Genomic DNA, 17244 nt, shown 5'->3' on the forward strand with positions numbered 1-17244 from the left:
TCCAATAGGGGTATCTAAAAAGTGGCTCTGAGTGAACTCTGGCCAAGAAGATCGGGAAGGACGATAACCAAATAGAAGAGTTGTAAAGTCTGTGTGAGTCTCAGGCGCCATAGGACGAGAGAGCCAGAGAGCCCGCTGCCTTCTCTCCCTCATCTTTTCCACCAGCCTGGCCTCCGCCCCGCCCCGCCCCGCCCCGCCCTGCCCTCTCCGCCCTGCCCTCTCCGCCCTGCCCTCTCCGCCCTCCGCTCGCCAGCACCCTTCCCTTTCTCGGTCCCCCACACGCCGCTGTGATTCGCGCTGTCGGCCCGCGAGATTTCGAGCTATTCTCTCGCGAGATCTTCAGTGTACTGGAGTCAGCTGTGGTGGCCGCTGACTAGGCGGTAGGAGCTGGTCCTGCTGCGGTTTTTCGGCACATCTGGGTCTGGCCCAGAGGCGGTAAGTAGGTTCTGGGGGCCGAGACCCGGCTTGCAGTCGTGCGGGGTCCCTAAGAGAGAGGGGGACGGACTCCCTGGGCTCGGGCTTCCTCGGGCCGCGTGCGCGGAGCGTGTGTGCCGCCGGCGGGAGCCCGCGTGAGGTCTCACCCGTGAGGTGCGGGGTCGGAGTGGGGTGGTGGGTGGCCCGCAGGTGCGGTGACACCGCCCGCGGACTCTTACAGTGAGGTTCGAGGCACGCCCGCGGCAGCGGTGAGGGCGTGGGGTGTCCGGTGCGGCCCCGGCCCCCTCTGGCCCCTCCTTGGGTTCGCCGGGGTTGGCGTCCAGGTGCCGCCTGAGGTCAGCGCGTAGTTTAGTGGCTCGAGGGTCTTGCAGACGGGAACCTCCGGAATTCGCTTATTTGTGTTATTAAAGAAATTACTTCTTCCAAAGGTTCCAGGTGGAATTGGTTTTTCTTATTTGCGGCTTTACGAGGCTTGGCTGCCTTATTCAGAGAGGCAGAAGGAAGATGAGTAACAGATGTCTTAAATCTTACTATTCTCTCTCTTTTTAAAATCAGGATATACAGAAAAATGGAGTATATGACAGAACCCGCGAAGCACACACCTGGACACATGTGAGTCGCGTCCCTTTTCCTCCATCCCTCTTAAGTTTAAAAATGTTAAAAGTGACTCTTTGAAACTTACTGTGGGGAAAGCTTTTCTTTGCGGGGTGGGGTCGGGGGGATTCTTCTGTCTTAAGTGGGAAAAATGAAAAGCCTTGTTTCCTGAGAAAAACGAGTTCATTTTTCGCTGGGAAGTTTGTGGTAGTAAATACTGGTTTAAGAATGTTAAAATATTCACTGTACATTCTTCTATGTTGGCATCAGCCATTGACTTTTAAATTTAAGGTAATTAAAATGTAATAAAATTATGTATTCATTTGTTCTGTCTAGCAATGTGATTCAGTTATATATATTTTTTATATTCTTCTCCATTATTGTTTATTACAGGTTATTGAATATAGTTACCTGTGCTATACAGTGAGACCTTGTTGTTTATCTCTTTTATATATAGTATTATAGTTTGTATCTGCTACTCCCTGTTTGATAGTTTTTTAATTTAACCTGTGCACTTATGAAATCTAATTTGAAAAACGTATGCTTTGTTTATTTAAGCTTGTGCTGCGATTGCGGTGTCCCGATCAGTCCAAATCCTGCCAATATTTGTGTGGCTTGTCTGCGAAGTAAAGTAGATATCAGCCAAGGCATTCCAAAACAAGTCTCTGTATCTTTCTGCAAACAGTGCCAAAGGTACGGTGTGGTACTATTTTATCCTGCTTAAAGTTGAAATTTGTATGTGGGAGAGCCACCAGGATATACTGACAATATTTTAAGAGTGTTAAGATATTCACTGTACATTCTTCTAGATTGGCATCAGCCATTGGCCATATGTGGCTTTTTAAGTTTAAGGTAATTAAAATGTAATAAAATTAAGTATTCAGTTCTGTCTGCTACCCACATTTCAAGTCCTCAGTAGTCACATGTGCCTGGTGGTTACCATAGTGGACATCAGAGGTTATAGAAATTTCATTTTGGATAACACGGCAATGATTCTTAAACATTTTGTGTTCCCAGTACACCTAGGGTTATGACACTCCCATAATAGTGAATCACTAGACATGATACTCTTTCCATCCTTTAAAAATAACATGCGATAAGATATATGTAATAAAGTGCATGTAATTGAGATTTAAGTTTTATTTATGTTGGCCTAGTTAGAGATTTTAGAATTGGCAATTTTGTAGTGTTCTTTTCTATTTTTCTCTGCTAATTTGGTAAAGTTAGTGCAAAGGTATTTGAATCTGTTCTTTTTCTGTTAAGAGATTAATAGGTTTGATGTATACAATTAATAGATACAAGTTTATGTTTTTAAGGGTGAGAGCAGATTTTAAAGACATATTACTATTAATTACCATGAAGCTTTTGTTTTCCGCTTCAGTCATTTAGAAGCCATGTATGATAAAAAGCACCTTATTTTTTAAGTAATTTAGTGGTGTGTTTTAAATTAAAAATCATGTATTAATGTTCCCATGTAACTAAAATGACTATAGCTGATGGAAAAACAGCTCAGTATATCATATCTAGCATGGTCTGAAATGAAGACTGGATTTTAAGGCAGACTTCTTCTGAAAGTTAATGTTTTATTCCTTTTATGTTTTCTTTAGTCGTTGGCATGAATAGCTTATGTCTAGGAGGCCATTGAGTAATACAAAACTACCCATTGAAACTACCCATAAAATTATATGCCTGTGATTTCCCAAATGGGTTAGGACTCTAGTGGCTCTTAACTTTTTTGGGAGGGAGGGGTTCATGAATCCCTTTAAGAATTTAAAAACTGCATCTTCCCAGAAAAATACATAAAACAAAGACATGAAACTTGTGTACTGTTTCAGGGAGTTTATAGTTTGTAAGCTTGGCAGGTGTGAGGCTTAATCTATAATAAATATTCGCTATTCTTAAGAGCATCGGTGGAAAAAAAACACTGGACAAAGAATCAGGAGACCCAGTTTATCTTGAATTTCTCACAAACTAGCTCTTTGATACTCTTGGCCACTTCACCTCTCTAAGCCTTAATTTCCTCATCAGAATGAAGGGGCTTTATTAGATGATATACGAAGCCCTTTCTAACTCCAAAAACATGCTTATAACAAAGGGACCTATATAAATAATTTTTTTCAGTGAAACTTTAAAAGTGAAAATCAGACTATTTACTTAACAAGTAAGGAAAAAAAAGCATTCACATAATACATTTAGAAGTATTAATTTATTGAGCATTTGCTGTATGCTAGGCACTGTCCTAAGTCCTGAGCTGACTGGGCTAAAAAACTTTAAGTACATACATAAGGGATTTCAATTTTAATTTAGTCAGGTTTTATATAAGATTTTAAATTTTACAATTTAAAATTTGAAAAGGGACTTTGAAGTAGATAAATAGTCTGAGGTATTATTGATACATAGTATTAGGTACTAATTTACCTTTTTTGTGTGTGAGAAATAAGCAGTTCTTAAGCATTTTAGATGTACATTATAAACCATTTTAATGCTATTTGGAGGTGATTTTTTCACCTGTGTTTCAAAGTATAGCTTCAAGGAACACTGGGGCATTTTGTCATCCTCACTGGAATGCTTATTGGTGCTTGAAGTAATAAGACCTTTTAATAAGTTATTTCTGATTGACTTTCTCAAATACTCAGAATTTTATCTTTTTAACTAAATTACTTGTCTAACCGAAAGTTTTCTGGAACTTCTAAAATATATTTTGGTTAAGTGCCTCAGATCAACCTTGGGTATTATTAATTTAATAATCATTGTTACGTCTGCATATTCACGTGGAAATTTTTTTTTTTTCCTGAGAGATCCTGAATTTCAATATATTTTCTCTCAGATATTTCCAGCCACCAGGAACTTGGGTACAGTGTGCATTAGAATCTAGGGAACTTCTTGCTTTATGTTTGAAAAAAATCAAAGCCCCTCTGAGTAAGGTAGGTCAAATAGCTAAAACCAGTTTTTGTGGGGGGTTCTGTGTGTGTGTGTGTGTGTGTGTTTAATCTCTCATTTTCAGATAATCCTTGTTTGAGTAGATTTTCCAAAATAACTATTAAATGCTACTGTTGGTAAGCACACTACTACAAATGCTGTTTTCATTTTTAAAGTTGTATATATTCTTTTTTAATGGAAATGAAAATCTTTTTGCTTTAGAATCAAATTTTTTTCATTCATTATTTGAGAACCTCTTATGTGCAATAATCTTTACTGAAAATGTTTATATAAAGCCATTGCTAAACATAATTTGGAGACTGTAGTATTAGGGCTATGGTATTCGGTTTTAAAAAATTTTTCGTTACTGCTCTGCAAAGAAAATATTTGTGCCTATTACTTAAAGTCAGGGTATAAACATCTTCAGAAAACAAATAGGGTTTGTTAGTGTAGTTAGGCTCTCTACATACCACTTTCAGTTTTCTTTATGCTAAACTTTATGACTTATTTCCATCAGGTATATTTGTAATTGAAATGGCTCTTTTGGTTTGACGAGCTTCAGATTCTCTTAAAACTCTGATAAAATTACATGTAAGAGTTCTTTGAAGTTTCTCCCTTTATTTTCCTTGTTTTTTCTCCCTGGAATTTGTATCAGTCAAATATTGGCCCTACTAGCTGAAAACTTTGCCTTTTTGCCCTTGTATTGTTTTTAATCTTTTTTTCCCTGTGTTCCTGACAGTTTCTTTTATCTTCCAGTTTTTGTATTAATTTTCTTTCAGTAGTAATATTTTAAGTTTAGAGTTTTTAATGTTCTTGATACAGTCTGTTGAATATTTCTGAAGGTTTAATAATATGCTGTTATTGTTTTTTACTTTCCTTCTGTTCCCTGATTTGTCTTAGTTTTTTTTTTTTTCCTGGAGTCAGTTTTTGTGTAATTTGGTCTTTTGTTTTCATACTTCAGGCTTTTGTCAGATGTTCATTAATAATTCATTAGCATTCAACAAATGTTTATTAACTCAACTCTGTGCCAATCTACTTTTGGTGTTAGGGATATGGAAGTGAATGAGAGAGACAAAATCCCTGTCTTAGAGAGCTTTTATTTTAGTTGAAGGGGAGGGTGTAGAGTAGTCAATGAACAAAATAAATAGGTATATTAAGAGGTATAAATTCTGTGGAGGAAAAAGCCAGAACTGTGCAGGGAAGAGTTGCAATTTAAAATAGAATGGTTAGGGGAGGCCTCATTGATAAGGTGATACTTGAATAAACATTAAAGGCAGTACGGGAGGGAGCCACAATCTGGAGGAGAAGAGCATTATGGGTAGAGAAAACAAGTGTAGAGGCCAAAGGCAGGAGAATACCTGTGTGGTTAGAGTGGAGTGGGGAGGGAAAAGTAATTGGGGATGAAGCCAGGGAAGGCATGGAAAGTCGGTAGGTCAGGCCTTGTAGGCCCTTTTGAGGCCTGGTTTTTACTCTGAGTATAGTGGGTATAGAGCAGGGGTCCCCATCCCTCAGGTTGCGGACAGGTACTGGTTGGTGGCCTATTAGGAACTGAGCCGCATAGCAGGAGGTGAGCAGCGGGGGTGGGTGAGTGAGCAAAGCTTCATCTGCTCCCTGTTGCTCCCTATTGCTGGCATTACCGCCTGAACAACCGCCCCACCCCCCACCCCCATCTGTGGAAAAATTGCCTTCTGTGAAACCGGTACCTGGTGCCAAAAAGGTTGGAAGGTTGGGGACCGCTGGTATACAGGGTATAGGGCAGAATAGTGAGATGAATGATTTACAGTTTATCAGCTTCCTTCTGGCTGTGTTTAGAATAGATGTGAGGGGCATGGGCACCTTTAGGAAGCGATTGTAGTAGTCATGAGAAATGATATTTGGATCAGTAGTAGAGGAAGTGAGAAGTGGACAGGTTCTGGCTGTATTTTGAAGGTAGTCAGTAGGATTTACTCATGAAGCTGGATGTATGTTTATGAGTTGGAATAGTCAAGGGTGACTTCCATGGTTCTTAACTTGATCAACCAGAGGAGGGAGTTACTGATAGTGAAGTAGGAAAGGCTTTAAGAGGAGCAGGTCAGGGGACTTCCCTGGTGGTCCAGTGGGTAAGACTCCTTGTTCCCAATGCAAGGGGCCCAGGTTGAATCCCTGGTCGGGGAACTAGGTCCCGCATGCGTGCAGCAGCTAAGAGTCCGCATGCCACAACTAAGACCTGGCACAGCCAAAATAAATAATAAATAAATAAATAAAATTAAAAAAAAAAAGAGGAGCAGGTCAGGCAGGAGAGATCAAAGCTCATCTCAAAGTGGTGCTTAGATGTCCATTAGACATAGAAGTAGAAATAGTGGGGAGCTGGATAAATGAGCAAGGGAGTGGTCCAGACCAGAGATAATAAATTTGGGGTGTGATGGTATTTAAAGCTATAATATTAGATGAGATTTCCTAGAGAGTTTAGAGAAAGGGAGAAATTTCAGGACTGAATCCTGGGATCCTTTAATGATAAAAGTTTGAGAAGATGAGAAAAAAAATCAGTCAGTACTTCTAATTAGCTGCAGGGAGAACAATATATATAATCAGGAGATCTAGAAGGTGAAGGGAATGTTCAGGAAAGAGATTGAGGATTTTGGAGGTTTTGTTGTTAGTGAATGTTGAATTCCAGAGGCCAGTAAAAGGTTTTCAGGATTTGGGGAGGAGTGTTAGATGGGATAGAAAAGGGCATATGTGGGCTTACCTGGTGGTGCAGTGGTTGAGAGTCCGCCTGCTGATGCAGGGGACATGGGTTTGTGCCCCGGTCTGGGAAGATCCCACATGCCGCAGAGCGGCTGGGCCCGTGAGCCATGGCCACTGAGCCTGCGCGTCCGGAGCCTGTGCTCCGCAATGGGAGAGGCCACAACAGTGAGGCCCGCGTACCGCAAAAAAAAAAAAGAGAAAAGGGCATATGTGGAACCATATGGAGATCGGAGTGTGGGAGATGAGGGAGTGACTGAGGTAATGGTAAAGAAGAATTAAAGGGCTCGATAAGATGGATTATTCCTGGTTGTCTGAGGACAGATGGTGTGGTGAGGCTGAGGAATGGGGAATGCAGATGGAGGCTGAGGGAGTAAGAAGCTCTCTGTCACCCTCTGTACGTGGTGTCGCTTGTTGACTACTAGGCTTTGCTTTAGGGAACCAGTCGAATGAGGAGGGTTTTACTCTGGATGGCTGTACCTATACTAGCTTATCTAGTTCTCACCAGAAAGGTCTTGATAAAATTATCTGCCTGCTCATGTCTCCCAAATCTGTTATCTACAGCTCAGATTTCTCCATAGAGCTCCAGACCAAATAGATATCTCACTATCCACTGAACAGCTTCACTTGGATATCTTAGATAAATCCTCTTAAACTTAAATGTCTGAAACCAAATATAGCACATCCCTCCCCATTTAATCTGTTTTTTATTTGTGTCAGAAAAATAGTGTTACCTAGATGCCCAAGCTGGATACTTGACCATCATTCTAGAATCTTCTTTTCTTCCTTCCCATATCCAGTTATTATTAAATCCTATAGATTTTATCTCCTAAATAGCTCTTGGCTTGGATCTTTATGCTGCTGTTAATTCTGACCCCTCAGTTCAGGTCAGCTACAACTCCTGCCCAAATTATTGAAACAACCTCCATTTTTGTTCTCCCACCCCCTTCCTCAAAACACCCATTTTAGCCATATTGAGCTACATTCATTTTGTCACATATGGCAAACTGTTTCTGGCCTCTGCTGATTTAGCAGTGAGTTACCATTGTGGATTCAGTATTCAGTGCATGAGACTCCTTGTAATGAATGTTCATTTTTTTTTTAAGCCACATACATATTATAGTGAGAATAATAAAAGTAGAAACCTTTGTTCATGAGATTTCTAGTAGATGATGAGGTCATCAGGTCTTTGTTTTCTTCTAAAAAGTGTAATTTCCATTCAAAAAACTGTATACTGTTTTTAGGGGAAAGGAGTTTTTTTCTATGCAAGTATTTTAATTTTTGCTTGAATTATACCAGTTTCATCAATATAGTCATTAGATTTTCCCTTTATTTGCTGTTTTTGTTGCCATACCTCTGATGATAACTTTTTTTTTTTTAAACTGGTGATGTTGGGTAGATTAATCATGGATTCCTTAAGCATCTATGAAATCTGTTTATTAATGAGTTATTCTCTCATTTCTTTTCTCCTCAGAGGGGAACTTACGTTTCTTTTTGTTTGTGTTTTGTTAAGGTACGGCTTGTAGATGCAAGCTTTGTTTGGACTGAGCCCCATTCTAAGAGACTTAAGGTTAAACTAACTATTCAGAAAGAGGTAAGCTATACATAATTTTCTCAGCATGGTTTAAAGTATAGGTAGGATAAGGAGACAAAAGACTTGTATGCAGAAAATTATAAGACACTGATGAAAGAAATTAAAGATGATACAAATAGATGCAGAGACATACCATGTTCCTGGATTGGAAGAATCAACATAGTGAAAATGATCATACTACCCAAAGCAACCTACAGATTCAATGCAATCCCTATCAAACTACCACTGGCATTTTTCACAGAGCTAGAACAAAAAATTTCACAATTTGTATGGAAACACAAAAGACCCCGAATAGCCAAAGCAATCTTGAGAACGAAAAATGGAGCTGGAGGAATCAGGCTCCCTGACTTCAGACTATACTACAAAGCTACAGTAATCAAGACAGTATGGTACTGGCACAAAACCAGAAAGATAGATCAATGGAACAGGATAGAAAACCCAGAGATAAACCCACGCACATATGGTCACTTTATCTTTGATAAAGGAGGCAGGAATGTACAGTGGATTGTATAGTGAATGTACTGCCTCTTCAATAAGTGGTGCTGGGAAAACTGGACAGGTACATGTAAAAGTATGAGATTAGATCACTCCCTAACACCATACACAAAAATAAGCTCAAAATGGATTAAAGACCTAAATGTAAGGCCAGAAACTATCAAACTCTTAGAGGAAAACATAGGCAGAACACTCTATGACATAAATCACAGAAAGATCCTTTTTGACCCACCTCCTAGATAAACGGAAATAAAAACAAAAATAAACAAATGGGACCTAATGAAACTTCAGCGGTTTTGCACAGCAAAGGAAACCATAAATAAGACCAAAAGACAACCCTCAGAATGGGAGAAAATATTTGCAAATGAAGCAACTGACAAAGGATTAATGTCCAAAATTTATAAGCAGCTCATGCAGCTCAATAACAAAAAACAAACAACCCAATCCAAAAATGGGCAGAAGACCTAAATAGACATTTCTCCAAAGAAGATATACAGACTGCCAACAAACACGTGAAAGAATGCTCAACATCATTAATCATTAGAGAAATGCAAATCAAAACTGCAATGAAGTATCACCTCACACCAGTCAGAATGGCTATCATCAAAAAATCTAGAAATCATAAATGCTGGAGAGGGCGTGGAGAAAAGGGAACACTCTTGCACTGCTGGTGGGAATGTGAATTAGTACAGCTACTATGGAGAACAGTATGGAGGTTCCTTAAAAAACTACAAATAGAACTATCATATGACCCAGCAATCCCACTACTGGGCATATACCCTGAGAAAACCATAATTCAAAAAGAGTCATGTACCAAAATGTTCATTGCAGCTCTATTTACAATAGCCCGGAGATGGAAACGACCTAAGTGTCCATCATCGGATGAATGGATAAAGAAGATGTGGCACATACATACAATGGAATATTACTCAGCCATAAAAAGAAACGAAATTGAGCTATTTGTAATGAGGTGGATAGACCTAGAGTCTGTCATACAGAGTGAAGTAAGTCAGAAAGAAAGACAAATACCGTATGCTAACGCATATATATGGAATTTAAGAAAAAAAAATGTCATGAAGAACCTAGGGGTAAGACAGGAATAAAGACATACCTACTAGAGAATGGACTTGAGGATATGGGGAGCGGGAAGGGTAAGCTGTGACAAAGTGAGAGAGCAGCATGGACATATATACACTACCAAATGTAAGGTAGGTAGTGGGAAGCAGCCGCATAGCACAGGGAGATCACCTCGGTGCTTTGTGACCCCCTGGAAGGGTGGGTTAGGGAGGGTGGGAGGGAGGGAGACGCAAGAGGGAAGAAATATGGGAACATACGTGTATGTGTAACTGATTCACTTTGTTATAGAGCAGAAACTAGCACACTATTGTAAAGCAATTATACTCCAATAAAGATGTAAAAAAAAAAAGTATAGGTAGGAAAATGAGGGGCTATTGGTAAATTATGACTTGAACAGCTTAAAAGGAAACAAAGGCACTCTTAATTTTAACCCTTTGTTTTCTTTTGGATCATCTGCACAGATGATCAGGTTGATAGTAAGCAGCCATTGTTCATGATAGTGGGCTAAGTTAATCTTCTCAAAGTCATTTTTATTTGGAATAAGATTGAAGTAAAAACATGAGCTAAGGCAGTGCTTCTCAAACTTGGCTGATCATTTGACTCACAGTGACTGAATCAAACTGGATTCAATTGGATGTAAGATCCAGGAATCTATTAAAGCTTCCCAGGTGATTTCTGATGATTGCCTATGTTTGGGGACAATTAAATTAAGGAATGTCTTCTTTTTTGAGAGTTTTCTTGGTCTCCTAAGGAAGAACTTTATACGCACACACGCATGTACATGAATATATAGCTATTAAAATTCTGCAAAAAATATCCTTACAACACTTCAACTAAAGGTAAATTTGAAATGTTAATCTAATAAATCCTATGAATTAAACCTATATATCTTTCTTGAAATAGTATGACTTACGATTTTAAATGTAACTCATTTGTTGTTGATTTCCTCAAAGCATTCATGGAAGAAGATTTTAAGTTAAATATTGAAGGATCTTCTTTTAAGAAAACTATGTTATTAAACAGAAAGGAAAGAATGAAGGAGTGTGATTGTTTTCTTCGTCAGGTGATGAATGGTGCTATCCTTCAGCAAGTGTTTGTGGTGGATTATGTTGTTCAGCCCCAGATGTGTGGAGATTGCCACAGAGTGGAAGCTAAGGATTTCTGGAAGGCTGTGGTTCAAGTCAGGCAAAAGGTAATGAGAGAAAGATGATGTGTGAATCCTCCATCTTGTATTTCATCTTTGTCGGTTATAAATAGCGAGTAAAACTTTCTCCTTTCCCCTCTTTCCAAATCGTTCAGGCAGTAGGGATATCCAGGTCTCTGGGGCATTCACCTTTAGAAAGAGATCACTGCCACATTTTAGATAATCTTTAAAGGTTGTTTTTGTTTTAAAAATCAGTGTCCTATATCTGTAGATGGCTTTTTTTTTTGCATTTCATTTATTAATCCAGTAATGCATTTATGTTTAGACTTTGCACAAAAAAACTTTCTACTATCTGGAACAGTTGATTTTGAAATATGGCATGTACCAGAATACACTTCGTATCAAAGACATTCATGGTGAGTTAAAATTTAAAGCATTTGAAATGATGTCAGAATTTTATTGCAGCTATCCTAAGGAGTCTTTTATCTTTACTGATAGTATCTAGAATAGTACTGTCCAAAAGAAATTTCTGTTAGGAAGAAAAAAATCTTAGCTCTTTATCTGCACTGTCCAACCAGTTTGGTAGCCTCTAGCCATATGTAGCTATTGAATATTTGAAATGTGGTTAGTGCAACTGGGGAGCTGAATTTTTAATTTTTTTCTATTTTAATTGAAATTTACACTAAATAGCTACCAGATGAGTAAACCAGTAACTACATTAATAGAATGTAAAGTGGTATGATAGAAATTCATCAAAAACTTATTTTATGTAGAGGTCAGTTTTCTGATTGAAAGAAAATTATTTTTGAGATCTGTGAGTTGTAATATTTTTGTTTTTCATATGCCTAGCTGCATTTGTGCTGGATACATTAAATCAAAAGGCTAAACTCAGTAATAATAAATAGTGATATACAAATGATATAATTAGATTTCTTGAAGATGGAATTTAAAAATGTGTAATTTCATAATGGCTCCTCACAGCGTGTTCTGTCTTAGCACTTACTATTGATGTAGCACACTTTTATATACTAGCCGATGGATAAATATTTCTTTAATAATAGAAAAAGTAAATATTCTTTAGCAAACTCTTAAGTCTCTTGCTAAAAGTTAATATTTTTAGTTGTAGGACATGTGTATAATTTTCCTGGTTGTTAAAGTACAGGTTTAGAGATAGCTATTCTTGAAGGAATGACCAAATTCTTGTACTACTTATTTTAAAAGTGTAAGCTCCTCTGTTACTTACTGATCTGTTAGTCATTTATCTCATATGTCTTGAGGAAAGTAATTAGAAGTGTAATTTTAGGTCCTTAAATGGGAAGAAATGAGTATCAGTTATGTCACCTGGAGAAAATCTTTTAAGCTTTGTATCTGATTTGAGTGCATTACCACTATAAGGTTAACAGTCTAAATTTGTAAAACATAGTTTACTGAATACTTACTGTGGGGAAGGTACTTTGCAGCCTGTTTAACATGGTGCCTGGATATTTGTGGCTAGCCATCAGGCAAAAATACACCTTTGTTCTGAGTAACTTTGTTTTGAGTAACTTTTGGGGATTAGGGGATCCTAATATTCTAGAAAAGGAAGCAGAAAACTCTGATTATCGTTCATCACCAGGGCAGAAATGTCCTTACACAGAATTTTTTGTAGCAAAAGACTTGGATACATTCTGGTACATACCTTTGCAGTCACTTTAAAAATCAAAAATGCTGGAAGTTTAACAGTCCTTTTTTTCATCCAGAGGAATTAATCTATTTTTTTCCCCCTACTGGTTCTTGATTTGATGTAAATGAATCTTTTGTTTGTTTGCTTGTTTGTTTGTAACTTTGTTTTTAAAATCATAACAATTGTAAAAATTTAAACAGAAGTATATATGAATAAAGGACCTCTGTCCCATTTATCCACTTGTTATTCCCAGATTTAGCCCCTTAAAACAAGGTATTACAATGTGTACTCTGTATATGAATTGTGATAGCATTGGTTTTCCCTCATATATGAGACTGTTCTGTAATATTCTGTGACTTGCCATCTTAATATATTTAGAAACGTTTCCAGGTCATTGCATATAATCCTATTTTATTATTTTTAACCACTATGGTTGTGTATTTGTTAATCAGTATGTTTTTAATTATTTAGTTGTTTCCTATTAACTGGTTTACAAGATGCTCTAGTTTTTTTTGCTGCTACAAACAGTACTGTAATAAACATCCTTATGTTTGTGCATAGTGGTTTTTCTGTGGGACTGAGTTCAGGAATTGAAATTACTAGACAAAAGTATGCAAATGTTAAATTTTATACATGTGCTGCTAGATTGTTTTCCAAAATGGTGCCAGCTTACAGTCCAGTCACTTGTGAGAATTTGTTTTTCCAAACACTTGCCAACACTGCATAAGATTGTATTGGACTTTCTAATTTTTGCTGTTCTGATGAAGAGAATAAAGGCATCTTGTTTTTATTTTCATTTCCTTGATTACTAATGAGGGTTAACATTTTCATATGTACTGGCTATTCATGTTTATCTAATGTGAATTGTCTGTTCTGCATATATCTGTTTTTTCCTTACATATTTTGTGTCTGTTATTTAGTATATCAATCTCATTACGTGTGTGTATTATTACATATAGAGAGAGAGGAGCATGCAGAGCATGTGTTTGAGTGTGAGCCTGAGAGAGCATATACTTTCTTACAATGTCTCATGTCTGTTATCATCTAAATTTTTCTTTTTTCTTTTTTTTTTTTGTGGTACGCGGGCCTCTCACTGTTGCGGCCTCTCCTGTTGCGGAGCACAGGCTCCAGTCGCGCAGGCTCAGCAGCCATGGCTCACAGGCCCAGCCGCTCCGCGGCATGTGGGATCTTCCCGGACCGGGGCACGAAGCCGTGTCCCCTGCATTAGCAGGCAGACTCTCAACCACTGCGCCACCAGGGAAGCCCTAAATTTTTCATTTTTTGGTTTTGTATAGCTATGGCTTATGACTTTCTGTCTTACATAGGAAAGTTTTTTATACTCCAAAGATATTTTTAGAAAGTAAATTTCTGTTTTACTTTTGGATCTTTAATCTTACCTGGTAAGAGTTTTTCCCAGAAAGTTAACTTGCATTGTCTCAATACTTACCTACCAAGTAGTCTGTCCTTTCCCCACTGATTTGAAATATCTCCTTTCTTATATATACTGAATTCCTTTGTACACATGGCTCAGTTCTGGTTTATTTTGTCCCACTGCTTTTATTACAGTATGTAAATTATACTTTATAGTATGTGCCCTTTTATTAATTCTTTTGTAAACCTTGGTTGATAGTGAGTAAGAGCATGGATTTTGGAACCAGATTTTGTGAATTTGAATCTCTGTCCCACCAGTTTTTTGCTGTGTGACCTTAGGCAAGTTATTTAACTTCTCTGAGCGTCAGTTTTCCCATTAATAGAATAGAGAGGATGATAATAACACTACCTCATAGGATTATAGTGAGGATTAAATAATTTGTGTAAAGCACTTAGAACTGTGCCTGGTGCATAATCATGTTTATTTAGTTCTTTTCTGTATTTCAGTGACATGTTATTGTTTTCATCGTGAAGATTTTGAATGTTTCTAGTTTTTTTTGACTATTCTATGCTTTTTATTATTGTGGATGGCAACTGTTTTCATTATGTTTTCTAAGTGATTATTGCTAGTATTTTGGAAATGTTGATTTTGTATGTTGATCTTTCTGAAATTTCTTAATCACTAATAGTTTACATTATATTCTTGTCATATACATGATAATTTACTAGGTAAATTATTATCTGTACACAACGATAGTTTTATTTCTTCCTTTGCAGTATTATTCCCTCTTTTTTTCCCCTTTGGCTAGGAGTGGAGAATAGCATTGAGTGGTAATGTATCAGGCATTACCATCTTTCTGTGTTTCACCCCTAAATAGAATATTTGTTGAGATTTCTATCTGATACATATGCATACAAAGTTATATTTAAACTGTTCTGTCCCATCATGCTATCAGTTATGTTAGTGACGTTGAAACAGTTGGAGTTTTCCCCTCTTTCTGCATACTGTTAATCAACATGTTGAAGTTTTGTAAGAACCTGCCCAGTAAGCCATCCAGTTTGGTATGAGGAAAGGATGTAAAGGCTTTTCAACTCCTTTTATTAGGACGTTAGTCTTTCAGGTATTATACTGCTTCTTGAATCAATTTTAATAGCATTTTCCAAGGAAATTCACCATTTCGTCTAGCTTTTCACATACTTGGCATAAAATTGAACGTGGTATATATATCATAGTGTTAAATCTCATCCATAACTATCATTGTATCTTCTTTATTTTTGCTAATGTTGTTTGTCTTTTTTCATCTCCCTTCACTTCCTCTCGCTCCCCGTTCCCATCAGATTTGCCAAAGTTTTGTCTATTCTAGTTTTTTCAAAGTTAGTTTTATCAAGAAAGTCTTACTTTTTCTTAATTTTTGCTTTTGTTACTAATCCTTCTATTTAAAAATTTTTTTAATTGAGATAGAATTGTAGAATTGACATAAAACATTATATTAGTTTCAGGTATACAATATATTGATTGAATATTTGTGTATATTGCTGAATGGTCACCCTATTAAGTCTAGTTAACATACATCACCATACATAGTTATACAATTTTTTTCCCTTCTACTTTCTTTAGTTTTTTGTTTGAATTAATTGAAAGCTTAGTTTATTTTCAGTTGCTAATATGTAGACTTAATAAATTTTCTGAGTATCATATTGGCTCTGTAGCTGGTACTTAAAGCTGACTTTTTCCACTACCCATTGCATATTTCTTTTTTTTCTCACCAAGTATCTCAGCTATTTGATGCTCTTGAGTACATACCTAGGTGTAGAATTGCTGAGTCATATGGTAAATTTATATTTATCTTTTTAAGAAACTACTAAAGTGTTTCCAAAGTGGCTGTATCATTTTATATTCCCATCAGCAGTGTTTGAGGGTTCTAGTTTCTGCATATCCTCATCAACACTTGCTATTGTTTCTTTTTATAAATAGCCGTTTTAGAGGATAATTTGAAGTGGTATCTCATTGTGGTTTTAATGTGCATTTCCCAAATGACTAATGATGTTGATTATCTTTCATGAGCTTATTAGCCATTTCTGTATCTTTTTTGGTGAAATAGCTGTTTAAATATTTTGCCCAGTTTTTGATTGGGTTGTCTGAAGTTGTAAGAGTTATTAAAATATACACTGGATACAAGCCCCTTATCACATATGATTTGTAAATATTTTCTCCTAGTTTATCTTTCCATTTTCTTAATGGGTCTTTTTTTAAAATTGTGATAAGAACACTTAACATAAAATCTACCCTCTTAAATTTTTAAGTGTATAATACATTATAGTTGACTGTAAGTATAGTGTTATACAGCATATCTCTAGAGCTTAATCTCTTGCTTAACTTAAACTTTATGCCCATTAACTAGTCACTCCTCATTTCCCCCTCCTCTCTGGCAACCATCATTCCACTGTTTAATTCAATGAATTTGACTATTTTAGATACCTCATATGAGTAGAATCATGCAGTATTTGTCTTTCTGTGACTGGCTTATTTCACTTTGCATAATGTCCTCAAGGTTAGTCCATGTTTTTGTACATTGTAGAATTTCCTTCCTTTTTAAGGCTGAATAATGTTCCATTGGAGGTGTATATCACATTTTAACCATTCATCTGTTGTGGAAACAACCTAAATGTCCATCATCTTGGCTGTAGTGAATAGTGCTGCAGTAAACATGGGAGATCTTGATTTCGCTTCTTTTGAATAAATACCTAGAAATAGGATTACTGGATTATATGGTAGTTCTATTTTTAATTTTTTGAAGAACATCTGGACTATCTTCCATAGTGGCTGCACAGTTTTATATTCTCCGTAGTAGTGTACAAGGGTTCCAGTATTTCCATGTTCTCGCCAGTACTAATTGTCTTTTGTGGGTTTTTTTGGTAATAGCCATCCTGACAGGTGTGAAATGTAAACTTATTGTGGTTTGGATTTGCATTTCCCTGACGGTTAACAACATTGAGCTTTTTTCATATACCTATTTGCCATTTGCACATCTTCTTTGGAGAAATGTCTTGTTCCTCTGCCTGTTGCTTAATTGGGTTATTAGTTTTTTTTTGCTGTTGAGCTGTAGGAATTCCTAATAGATTTTGGAGATTAACCCCTTTGCAGATACATGGTCTGCAAATATTTTCTCCAATTCTGTAGGTTGCCCTTTCACTGTGGTGATTGTTTCTTTTGCTGTGTGGAAGCTTTTT

At 37.1% G+C, this 17244-nt stretch overlaps 1 protein-coding gene across 2 annotated transcripts in view; it reads left to right on the top strand.

The window, feature by feature from the left end:
- Positions 1 to 352: 352 nt before the first annotated feature.
- The window catches only part of NMD3 (NMD3 ribosome export adaptor), a 39761-nt gene continuing 22869 nt past the window's right edge, over positions 353 to 17244 (top strand). The window contains exons 1-7 of one of the 2 annotated variants that reach the window (XM_082655013.1): positions 353 to 435; positions 991 to 1047; positions 1588 to 1722; positions 3857 to 3953; positions 8183 to 8263; positions 10899 to 11027; positions 11305 to 11395. In XM_082655013.1, the coding sequence (XP_082511139.1) occupies positions 1004 to 1047; positions 1588 to 1722; positions 3857 to 3953; positions 8183 to 8263; positions 10899 to 11027; positions 11305 to 11395 (577 nt within the window). In that variant the 5' untranslated portion in view covers positions 353 to 435; positions 991 to 1003. Of the gene's footprint in view, positions 436 to 990; positions 1048 to 1587; positions 1723 to 3856; positions 3954 to 8182; positions 8264 to 10898; positions 11028 to 11304; positions 11396 to 17244 lie in introns of those variants that run through there. The other variant, XM_082655014.1, reaches the window with a different exon arrangement.

The sequence above is a fragment of the Grampus griseus genome (assembly GCF_964374135.1).
Source record: "Grampus griseus genome assembly, chromosome: 5".
In the NCBI taxonomy this organism is placed as follows: domain Eukaryota; kingdom Metazoa; phylum Chordata; class Mammalia; order Artiodactyla; family Delphinidae; genus Grampus; species Grampus griseus.